This window comes from Neodiprion fabricii, chromosome 1 (assembly GCF_021155785.1).
Source record: "Neodiprion fabricii isolate iyNeoFabr1 chromosome 1, iyNeoFabr1.1, whole genome shotgun sequence".
Classification (NCBI taxonomy): domain Eukaryota; kingdom Metazoa; phylum Arthropoda; class Insecta; order Hymenoptera; family Diprionidae; genus Neodiprion; species Neodiprion fabricii.
Genome location: NC_060239.1, coordinates 19733826 through 19746602, shown reverse-complemented (window position 1 = coordinate 19746602; position 12777 = coordinate 19733826). Strand labels below are relative to the sequence as shown.

The window sequence follows — 12777 nt, the reverse complement described above, 5'->3', positions numbered from 1 at the left end:
CTTTTCCTGATGAATTTTTATTGAATTTTCTTCTTTTGAATTTCATGTTCCAAAAAACAAAGTGCTTCTTTTGAGATAATTTTGAACTCTGATTGCAAGTCTCTGATGAAAACTTCTAATTCTTTTGGATCTGTAGCTGCAACTAGACCATCGTCCACGTAGATCACAAGTATGAGCTTTTTGCCATCCCTTTCTTTGATGTATAGGCATTGATCTGCATCAATAGCCTTGAGCCAAAGTCTTTGAAGAAAATCCCAGAGACGTTTATTCCAACATCTTGGTGCTTATTTAAGTCCATAAAGGCTCCTTTTGAGTTCACAGACCTTGTTGGATTTGTCTCCGTAATCTTGGAGCGTTTCATAAACACTGTTTCTTCAAGTTCTCCGTACAGAAAGGCTGTTGATACATCAAACTGCTATAAATGCATTTTCTCACTTGGTGCATGCTGAGAATTGAACAGATCGTTCCGAATTTTGCCACTGGACTGAAGGTTTCGCTGTAGTCGATACCATGACGTTGACTAAAACCTGTTACAACTAATCTTGCCTTGTATTTGTCTATCGTGTCGTCAGGATTCTTTTCCAGTCGTAAAACCCACTTGCACGGAATCGCGTTCGCTCCTGAAGGAAGATCTACTAAATTCCAGGTCTGATTCTCTTTCAACGACGCTATCCCCTTATCCATGGCCTTTTTCCACTGAATACTGTCTTCACTTTTCAGGACATCTTCGAAAGTTTCAGGATATTCAGTAATGTTGATGAATTCCTCGGCTGCTAGAACGATATCTTCAAGATGTTTTGGCTTCTTAATTCTCGATCGACTCCTCAAGCTTCGTCCTTCAAGTAATTTGGGATTTTCCTCTTCTTCAGTGTCCGACTCGTCTTTGAATTCACATTCTTCATCGTTTCTTACAGGTTCTTTTTCTTGGGCCTGATTTTCTTGTTCAACATCTCTGACGTGTACACTTTCTCTTCACATTCTCCTGGTTTTTCTTGGAATTGAACGTCCCTTGATAAGACCACTTTATACTCTTCGTGGATATAAATTCTATAACGCTCGTCTCCGTCATATCCCACAAGGAATCCTTTAACTGTTTTTTTGTCCATCTACTTCCTCTTCTGCACTGGAATACGAACATGGCAGATAAATCCGATGATGTGCAAGTGCTTTATTCTTGGCTTCTTGCCTGTTCACAGCTCATATGTATTAATACCATCTATTGACATTTTTCCAGTTCTGATGAGAATGTAAATTGCTGATGTTACCAATTCCACCCATATTGCTTTTAGAAATTCAACGTCAGGATTCGAATATTTGAAGGGCACTTACTATCACAATGATTGGTCGGTTTTCACGCTCATAGCCGCCATTCTGCTCAGGGTTGTATGGCACTGTCAGTCGCTGTATAATTACTCTTTCTGCAAGAATTTGTTCAACCTCAGCACAATGAAATTGCCCGCTGTTGTCACTCAATAGTTCTTTTATTGTGCGGCCTAGTCTTTGAATGAGCTAGAAGCTGTTTTAATACAACCTTGACAGCAGACTTTTCTTTGATTACATATGCATAGCAAAATTTCGTAAAATGCCCTAATGCGACTAAAAAACGGCCTTTATTGCAAAACTCATCGAAAGGTCCTACTATATCAGTTGTGACCAGTTCCCCAGGTTTCGTTTGCCTTTTTTCTAGTGCCAATGGGCAGACGGTGTGCTTTATCGAAAACACATGGTTCATATTTCTCTCTCCAGTTGAACTGTGATGCCCAACTCCCTTTGCATCATCTCTCTTATGTACCGTTTGTTCTGGTGTCCCCATCTTTAATGGTACAGCTGCAACGTAGAGTTTTGTGCTTCAGCGATGTTTGCCCTTTCCAGTTTCTCTGGAATGACTGGTTCAATGGCTACCTTGTACAGAGTTCTGGGCACTTCACGACTCCCATACAGTACTGTTTTTCCTTGGTTTTCGAATGAGCACTTCGTCGATGTGGAATTGAATTTGCTATTCGTATTCTTATCTTGTGCTGCTAGAACAGAAAATAGATTCATTGAAATTTTCGGGACGAACCAAACATCATTCAGTCATCTTTAAGGTTTTTTCTTCTGTGAACCACAAAATCTGAATGGTTCCTTTGCCAAGGGCCTGCAGAGCTTCATTTTCGGCGGCTTTTATGTAACAGGGTCTCTGAAACTCTTTGAATTCAATCAATAGATTCAGACAATTGGTCACGTGATTTGTGGCTCCGTTGGCAATCCACCACCCTGTCGAATTCTTCTCATCTACAGAGGTTCCTTCACTGCAGATTATTTCCTCACTGATGGAAACAAGGGCTACATTGGTGTCAAGAGCGTTGCTCTAGGGAGCGCCCTCTGTCTTGTTTTTCGGTGGTCGTCTGTCAGCAATCCATTTCTTACAACTGACTACCCAATGCCCTTTTTTATTGCAATAATTGCACGTATCTTTTTTTTTCGGTTTTGGTGCACTTCTTAGAAACGTTTTGTCTGATTTTGCCACTAGCGCCTCATCCATGGACTTCGTGTGGTCAGTATGTTTTCTAAAGTTCCTCTGACACATGCAGAGTTGAGTCGTTAGTTCATCGAAGTTTTTGTCTTCATCCTTGGATAGTAACATCCAACTTGATTGAAAGTTTTCGAATTCACTGGGCACAATTTGTAGCGTTTTGCATACCAGAATCAGATCATGGAGGGCGTTTTCATTTTTTATCTCTAGCTCATTGTTCAAATCGATTCACAGGCTCTTTAACTTCGTGACACGACTACCGACATCGTCTTCCTGCACCCAACTGAAAGCGAAGAAATCTACGCAGATTCTGAACAACTGATCCGTTGACATGGCCTCGAAATGCTGTTTCAACACCTTCCAGGCCTTGTGCGCTGACCCCTTATCTATGATTTTTTCGTAAACTGCATTTGTCCCTGAGCTTGAAATCATAAACTGGGCATAACTATTTACTTTTCGATACTTATTGCTTTTTGCTTGATACTGTTTGATTTGCTCCGCAGTTGCGTCCTCTGGCATGGTCTCTGGTTTCTCTAATTTCTTGTCAATTATGTCCAAAGCTTTCTTGTGGTAGTCCAGTAAATGACGCATTTTTCTCTTCCATATTTGCCTATCTGTCTCACTGACCAAGGGCTTTAACGTGCCTCGTCAGATCCATGTTGAAAAATGCTCAAAAGGTGTCACGCTACGGCACATAAAAATATCTCGACAACCGGCTTGTTTTTCTCTTTCACACGAATAGTTTTGCGTGCACTGGTCCCATAACCTGTTTTTATTGTTGAAATAAACGTACTCGCTGCACTTTACTTTGTGAAATACGTTTAATAATTTTTAGAGAAAAGAAACGAGTTGGTTACATCGTGTCGAGATCGTTCGCGTTTGCTTTTAAAATTTTTTTTTTATCACATATATCTATATAAACACGTGTGCATCTTTGGAGTAAATGCGAGTATGTCTAGTTCGATATTCTAAATCTATATCAACACGCCATCTGTACTTCCAACTTAGATTTAAGATTTTTAACTCAACAGATAATATCTATTTTTTGTTTCAACATTGGCTAATTAGAATGATATAATAATTTTACTTGTATTCTTCCATCATTTCAAAGTTAATGATTTTATTGAAAATATGTAAATTTGAACAACTGGTGAATTTGAAAAATTAATGACGGAGCCAGGAATCGAACCTGGTATCTAGAGATGCTTTACCGGAGACTTACTCCACTAGACCACCTAGCCGCCCTGACTCTGTTGTTTAATTTCTCTCATAACCAGTGAGTTCAAATTTGTTTTCATGTGCCAAATGATTTTCATGTGTTAATGATTTTAATTATTTGCAACATTTCTTTCGTGCTAATGTATAAACAGTTTGTTTATGTTATTATGAATGGTAAGTTGGATTTTTGTAAAACTTATATTAACATAAGTAACATACAAATTGGTACCTTATATTTATCTACAAATTTAGTCTTTTGAATTTGTGGGGTAACACAGGTCTGCAACGAAATCCTCCTTCAAAACAAAATATTATAGATATGAAGGTTTATTAATGTAACGAATTTATATTTGCTTTCCATTTTTTGCTGTCACGTATATATTACATGTTATGATTTTTGTTTTTTATTGTTATAAATTCAGAACTTCTTGTGTTTTGCTTTTGCAATTACACTACTTTAATCTATTTAAATAGTATATGTACATACAAAACCAGTTCGAACTGATAGAAAAAGAATTTGAAAAAGAAATTAGAAAGAGAAGATATTCGCTGTGCAATTCCAATCGATGGTATGAAAAGGAAGAAAACTACAAAATAACTAAAAGTATACTAGTAGATAGATCTTCTGACGATTTTAATATTTAAACTTTTCAACTTTATAGTTTTATTTTCAGAAATATTGTCACTATCAGAATTGTTTGATTATAATTTGTAAGCAAAAATAGCGTTTTATTAAAAAAAACATTACATGAAAAGTATACGTGGTACATATTTTGTATTACTATGTTTCGATTCAAGAGCATCAAATCTATTATAATTACACATAATAATAATAAGGAGAAAAAAAGTTTTGTTTGCAGACCAGTGATAATCAGCGGCTCTTGTGCAGTTTGGATAAATGTTTTAGAATATGATAGAATAGGTACTGGCATTAGTTTTGGTGAATCTTTTAGTAGCGTATTCAACAACACTTTCATAAGTTTAATTCTCGATCAAACTTCAATCTCATTAAAAATTATCAGGGTGATTTGATATGGAATGCTCGATTGACAAATATAACAGCAATGGCATTGACCTAATATAGTTACATGTAGCTGAAAATGTCCAGGTGATACATAAACATATAGAAATACTGAATTCTAAGTATCAACCAACACCTCGTCATTATGTAGTAATAACATCAAATAAATAACATTATTTGACTATAACAGAACATCAATTATCCGAATCACCAATCATGTGAATAATGATTTGATTCATGTGATTGTCTTGCAACATAACGAGTTCAGGCCTGAATGAGTTCAACATCTATCCATTGCTAATTTTAAGTCTAAACATCGTATGCTTATGTACTTCTTTCTCCATGCAACATTGTTGTTAGCTTATACTAATTCTTGATTCTCCGAACCCTACACGGTCCTCATTAGTTTGAATAATGAATGTTTGACTGAATTTTTTCTATCGAAAAAAATTTATATTAGTAGCCTAATTCCAATGAATAATACCTCATATTATTCACAAATAAAGTGAACAGGATGAGTTATTGTTCAATAATATCAGATGAACATATATTTTTGGCCGTAACAAATAGTAGAGTAATATGATTTCTTTGATGTTGCTAATAACAAGGTGTTAACAATTACAATTCAGCATCGTAAAAAATTTTTCTGTATCACATAAACTTATTAATTTCACTTAACCATTTCATGTATACATTGTACCTTACGTGCAATTTGCTTGAAAATTTGCGTACATGGGCTTTTGGGGTGGCTAATTACGAATCTGAACTTGAAGTTCCTAAATTCAAAATGGCGGATCTAATATGCCGAACAAACAAAAATAACAAAAATAACAAAAATAAAATGCTGAAGAAATTCTGTTAAATTTTTTGGTTGTGTATTAAGTTTGTATAAAAATTAGCATTTAGATTTTCATGGTAGATTTGCAGAAAATTCTTTTTGTCATGGAAAAGTACGAAGTTCGACCATTTGTTTAAATGTACTATTTTTGCAGTAAATAAATAAATTTTATATTTTTTTGAGATTTAGAAGTATTCCAAGGACCACGTGGAACCAAAAAACTCGGTAGTTGTTACCAAAAATGTAGTTTATTAAATAAAAAACAGCAAAAAAAAAAGATAGGAGGCTTAGCGTCCCAACGTGAATCGAAGGGTTAACCTAATGAGCTTCAGATACAAATTTTGAATCTTGTTTTAGTCAATACCTTGCATTTCTAAGAATTAAGGTCGTAAAAATCTTTTGAACGTACATATAGGATATAGGTATGTATTGCAGAAAGAAACGAGTAAGATTTTTCCTCGTAATACGTTCATATTAAAAAACTTCCTATAATTCAAAGAACAATTTAGTATGAAGTATAGTTTGTCTATTTGGTTTACACGCAGCCCGTAAGATGACTGTAAGTATCATATTATAATTACAAAATTTAGGGGTTATAATCAATTCTTAATAGCTAAGTGAGAACATTGATTTCCTGATTCTTATTATTCGGCTCTCAATGTGAACACTAATATAACATGTTTCTAACTATGTAATAACTTATGTCAGTCTGTCACTTTCTACGTCGTAGCTGCGCTTAAATCGAATGGACAAACTGTAACACTTCATAGTTTGAAGATTTCACTCTGATCCATCTAGATTGAATTAGAATTTTGTATCAACAAAATGTGGCAGTCATGTCTTGTAAAAAACTTGATAATACAACATTACCATTTACAATACTGTAGATGAAAAGTCAAAATAAATAATAGAATTCTTACGCTGGCTGATGAAATTTGTGAAGATATTCCCTTCAGTATAACGTGCCTCAATATAGCACTCGACGATTGTGATTGAGATGGTCTAAATGGTTTACTGACAGAATTTAGAGATAATAAGCTCCCTACGCTGGCTGTCTCGCTACCTCCCAGTTTTTCTGCTGGTGTTACAAACTCATCTTCTGTTCCAGATAGTGAACCAGAATCTAGTTCCGTCAAAATACTCTCTAAGGAGGGTGGCTCCTCCACCGCCGGGATGGCATATTCAGCATCATCTAGCTGTAAGAGAATGCATTACATGAGTGACAACACTTCTTCAAAAGTATTCCTTCTACATAAGGATATTGTAAAAACTAGATTATTTCAAACAGCTGTTATTAAGATGATGCTGGTTTTTTTGATTATCAAACTGAAGTTAGCCGCTAAACCTACTATTGTTGATTGACTGTAAAACTGTACACTATGGTTCTAATAGCACAAACTGCATTCTGGAGTCATTTGTGTACAACACTTATGCACGTTTTTATTCTAACATCTTTGATAAAATCTGCAAAAAATACTGGACTATAGTTTGAAGTTCCTACTGTCATATTCAATAGTTTTTTAAATGAATAATCATATTTAAAAATATTTTGTTTTATTTACGAGGTGCATTGCAAATACATTGTTTAACATTTTACGAGATTTTTTTTTCATAAGCAGCGTAAAAAAGCATTGTTTCAAAGGGTGGAATCACGGTTCTTGATGGGAAAAATTATGACGTGTTTCGATCTTCCGAAAAGTTTATTTATTTTGACAGATGAAAATACGATGTTTTTGATGTACAATGCAGAGGTACAATGCAGACATTCACTAATTATATTTTTTTACTTTGAGTAAAGAAAAGATACTTAATTTCATATAAGATCTTATGAATTTTAAGACACACCTGTTTCAATGCATCCAAGTGTAAGAGATGCAATGTGAAGGGTTTTTTGGAATAAGGTTGACTTTTTTACTACTAACATTTCAGCCTGACAATGAGTTGAAGAACTTCCGTAGACTTTATTCACTCATTTTTCTAAATGGCGAACGAAAAAATGAAAACAGCTGTCGACTAAGTCATTAATAATAAACAAAAGAAATGGCTAACAAAATTTGACTTTTAGCAGGATATTGAATCACTTATACCTTTGGTGATAAGGTAAATTAAGTGAATAAGGTATATTCATTGAATTCTATCATTCCAAGTTGGGATTAATTCGAGGATTCTGAGTTAAGTTATACAAATTACCAAGTGCATGACAGTGCATACCCATTAGAATGAAAGACTTGGACTAGCCATTGGATTGCCATATTGTGCCTTGTGGAATAATAAAGACTGTAGATATCCATTTTACGTTTTACTACGAGGTATAAGGCATTGGACTCGAAGTGAACTAACAGATATTAGTTATTCTTTTGATGTTCTTGGCTTTATTTTTTCTTTCAATAAGAAATTTTTGAAAGGCATAAACGCCAAACATTATTTTCACTTACGTACAATCGCTGGCCGTTATGTCAGTTAGGTTTTCAAGAAAATTATGGGAAAAGGAGAAAAAATTCAGCCATGCATATTCTATTAGCAATAAAAATACGAAAATATGATCAAATGAATATGTCACATATCACGTTATTTTATACAAAATTATAAGAAAAAAAAATCTATATTGAGAGATCTGTAAAGACACCAATGAAGTTTACAAGTTTCTTGTTTAACTTTCAGTGTTCAACCAATCTGGATTTGTTTTTTGAGTGGCAAAAAAGCCCAATAGATATTTTCTATAAAGTGGTAAAACAGCGAATAGAAATAGCTAGAATAAAAACGACCCCAGTATGCAGTCCTAGGATTAAAACACATTTTCCGGAAAAATGATTTTTTTATAAAATTGTAGGCATAAAACCTTACCCTGTAATACTCTTTCAAAGTTGTATGTATTCAGTTAATAACTTCGACTGCCAGTTTCAGCATGATTTTTTATTCTACAACCACATTTGTTACAGTTTTACAGAAGACTTGTAAATCGACATTTAAGTTAACCTGTTTTCCATCGTTGAGTTACTTACAGAAAGTAAAATTATGGAACGTTGAGAAATTTAATCAAATATTTTCATACATTAACTTACATTAAATGATAGAAATCATTTTCACAAGAATGTTTATATCTATAGTTCAGCTTATACCATGTAGTTAGTAAATGTTCCCTAGTGACAGATAACTGATAATATGAACAATAAATTCACTTTGATACATACGATAAACACAGAAATTCAAGGAACCGAACTATAGTTATTTCATAAACGGTCGTGAGTATATTTATAAATGTAATACATACTTGTATTTAAGATCAGGTTGTTCCTAATAAATTCGCAAATGTGAAAAACAAAAACCAATTGATTATATCATTTCCAATTTATTGAAAAAAAATTGTGATGTTAGTTACCAACAATTTGGAATTCATCCATTTATATCAAGATACAGTTATTGTTTATGGAACTATAGAATTTTTGTTATAAGAGCATCCAAAATCATTTCATACAATTGTAAATTTCCTTATGTAGTGCGCTAGTTTAGAAGAAATATTAGATCATCATTATCAATAGGTGTTCTCTGTAATAGTTTATATATTTCCTAATCAACAAACAGAAGTAAATAATTCTGGTAGAGAAGATTAGCTCAATCAGATCTGAATTATCTATAATATTCCCCCAAAATTTACATTGAATGGTATCAGTTTGATGGACCATAGGAATTTCAATGAATTTCAAAAGTTCATTGGGTAATGACAAAGATTCAAAAGTACTCCAGTAGTTTTCATGAACCAAGTTCCATAACATTTATTTTCATATGAGCAGGCTTCTTAAATGTCATGACATAAGCTTAAAATTTTTAACGTCAGCATAAAAGATTCAGAAGGATCATTATCTAGCAACCTTAGAAAAATATTTTATGAATAGTCATCAGAAAATTAGTGTGACTATGTAGACTTTGTTCAAACCATATAACTTACATTACAACGCAAAGCAGATATTCGTAACATTGTAAAGCGGTAATTTCTTGCTTGAATAGTTTGCTAGATTCATGTTATGAACTTTAACCTTATGAAAAGTTTCAATATACAAATCAGGCGGCTGCAATCGGCAGAAATTCTGTTATATTATAGAAATTTTCTATTTCAGAGTGGAGATATTATGCAGCCTAAAAATAACTGTAAGGTGATCAACATTTAGGAAATTGTGGGAAAACATTCTAAACAGTGTCTATTAAAAAATGTTAGTCCGTAATAAGTGCAAGCATGCAATTGCCCGGTCGTAACGCCATTCGCGAGCATAAATACAGGGCAGATGGGAAGAAACAACTACTTGTAAAAAATTATAATCAAAGTGGTACTTCTTCAATGAACATGTCAAAACGCCGAATTGGGGAGGATAATAACCTCTAAATCAAACAACCTATCAAGAATGTAATTAATAATTTGGAGGTCTGACTGCATAATAAAGGGGGATTCGCTAATTGACTGGCAATGTGTATCTTCTCAGGGATTGTTACCTCTTCAATATCTAAATGAATTGCTTCGGTAGCGTGATAATCCTGAAAGCCGATCTCGGACCCCAGTACATTTTCGGCCATGTTAAATCCTATCTGTCAACTGATTACACTGAAATATAGTGATACTGGAACGCTCGCCGTAAACCCGGCGTTTCCCGAGAGAGTGTCACTGAGAAAGATGGAAAATTGGGAGGAATCTGTCTTTCTCAGATACTTGTTTTCCATTACAACGAGAGATAGAGTTGGGAGAACACCATATCTCCTTCACTATTGGGGAGCAGATTTCGATTTTTGTTCATCTTTGGCAAGTAAAAACGTGATAGCATGGAGTTATATATATGGAGGGCTACCTAGGCTCCTATGACGTCGTACAGTAACGCGTGGAAATTTCCAGATGCTAAACACTGGAATCGATCACACAGCTACAGTTAGGGTGCTATCTCATGAGCAGTGAAAAGCAGCAGTGGTTCAGTAACTAAGGCCGTGTTCGAAAATTGACAGACAGTACTGTCAGCAATCTTTTATTTCTTTTGCGCTTCCAAGTTCGTGAATAGCTCTGACTCTGTTCTAGGGAATTTTCAGTACTATCAGTCAATTTACGAACACGGCCAAGTTTTCACTAGCATCAGTCTGGTAATTTCACGCAGCAGCAGCGCTGCTCATCAAGGGTATGTTCCGATATACACTGCGAGCACTGTAAGGTGTGTCGTCAATTTAGTATACTGCGAAGCCGTTCCTTTATAGTTAGCTATACTGGTTACTGCTTAAAACGGAACGCAGTACAGTATACTGTGATCGACATTTTTTGGCGTTACTTTCATTTTATACATAATATTTGTTTCACATTGCAATAAACACAATTTATTCAAATTTTCTATTTTTGTTTTCAACGGCCGGTATTTTTAAATGACAATATTCAATAATAATAATTATCAATAGTGGAAGCTGTTAAATTTCTGAACGCTGTTGATCACGTGATCAAAGCACTGAGAGCACCTTACCTCGAAAGCACCAGTGTTCATAGTAGAAAAATGACAACGATTTATGACGTCATATATTTCCCTAGGATACTGCGACTGTATACTGTCCGTCTATAACGGAACGAATTTCTCCCCGGTAAGAGCACTGAACAGTGCTCGCAGTGTATATCGGAACATACCCAAAATAGGTCGTGCCTTCTTGTGATCTTGGTACGTTCCACTAAACGCCCGCAACGATTGTAACACCCTCTGTATCGTTCCACCTAAGGCCCGTGGTCGTCGCGAGCGATCGTTCGACGTCATAGATGACATCACTGTTCGCGACCACATCGCACCCACATCGCCCTCAAAATATTGGTGGGTCAGAGTGGGCTCTCACCAAAACGTGGCGGGAATTCGAAAAAAACAACTTTGTACAATTCTGAAACTGACATTCTAGTGGAAGTGAAAGTGTTAGTGGAGGGTGCGAGGCGTGCCGAAAATGGTTAGTGGCCCCTTAATTTTGAAGATAAAATATAATTTTCAATCGAATAACTTTGGTTTGGGGAAAAAATTGCGTTTTTCTTATCCTAAACTCAAATAGAACTTTTTGTTGTGTGCGTCATTCTATTTGTTGAAAAAAATGGAACTCATCATATTTTCTAAATATCAATATAAATAATTATTTGAGATTTTGTTTCATTCAATTCCAATTATTTCTTGCGATAGATGTGTTCATGAACAGTCATGTATTTTCATCGTTTCTAATACATTTTCTAACGAACTGAGTTTTTTTATTCCACATTTACACTTTGCAACAGCACTAATGAATAGTGCATTACAAGAAAAGGCCGCAACGATTGTGGAATTGCAGCAGGAAGATGCTGAAAATACTGATAGTGGTACACAAGCTCTATTATCTTTTAAACAATTTGCATATGCATATATACAAATGGTTTAAACGCATAAATATCTGTAAAAGTTTTTATGGCGTGCCTATTAAAGAGTCAAAAATAAAATGGTTATTACATTGTCGTTATTTTTGATTTAGCAAATATAGAGGGTCACTCGCAATCGCAAGAGAACAAGTGAGTGGTACGTCAATCAGTCTGTGGTATCTAGAGCATATTACCCAAATAAATTAATGCAAACGATAATTTCGAAAATGCTATATGCCTTCTAGGATTATATCGTTGGACTACGGAGATAGTGCTCTTCCTCCTTGATACATACGCAGAGAGAGAGGAGAAATTTTCCAGCGGGAAGTTTTCCAAAAAAAACATTTGGGAAGACATTGCGGAAACTATGAGAAGCAAAATTCCACTAATAACTGGACCTCGATGTGCAGCCAAGATGAGGAGTTTAAAAAAAACGTACAAGAGTGTCAAAGACCATAATAACAAAAGTGGCAGTGACAGACGAACATGGTTGTTATATGAAGGAAAAACAAAATCTGTATGTTTTTATATTTGTTTTCTAAAATTATTTTCATTCTTGGATTAAATGATATGCTCATTCCTTTGTAGAAAATGGACACTTTTTTCCAATCAAAAGCCTGGGCTTCGCCGGTTGCAGTACCTTCTTCGACAGGAGTCTCCTCGCAAAGAAGTCAGGAATCAGAGGGCGAAGTGTCATCCGATATGTTTATTAATTTCATTTCTATGCAACTAGTTGCTACTCCAAATTTTGTAGACATTTTTCATTTCTCAGATTTATCCTCGAGCCGGAAGACAAGAGAAAA

The 12777-nt window shown here is 34.8% G+C and overlaps 1 protein-coding gene and 1 long non-coding RNA gene across 2 annotated transcripts in view; one reads left to right on the top strand and one right to left on the bottom strand.

Moving 5' to 3' along the window:
* LOC124185645 (vacuolar protein sorting-associated protein 8 homolog) overlaps positions 1-10471 on the bottom strand; it is a 155952-nt gene extending 145481 nt beyond the window's left edge. Inside the window, exons 1-2 of the mRNA XM_046576603.1 lie at positions 10078-10471; positions 6513-6788 (exon numbers count right to left, since the gene is read on the bottom strand). Coding sequence (XP_046432559.1) covers positions 6513-6788; positions 10078-10158 — 357 coding nt within the window. The 5' untranslated portion in view covers positions 10159-10471. The remainder of the gene's footprint in view (positions 1-6512; positions 6789-10077) is intronic.
* Positions 10472-11497: 1026 nt separating this feature from the next.
* LOC124185713 lies at positions 11498-12302 on the top strand. Its single transcript, XR_006871448.1, has 4 exons — positions 11498-11541; positions 11871-11938; positions 12088-12131; positions 12220-12302. It is a non-coding gene; the product is annotated as an uncharacterized LOC124185713 (long non-coding RNA).
* The last annotated feature ends 475 nt before the right edge of the window (positions 12303-12777 follow it).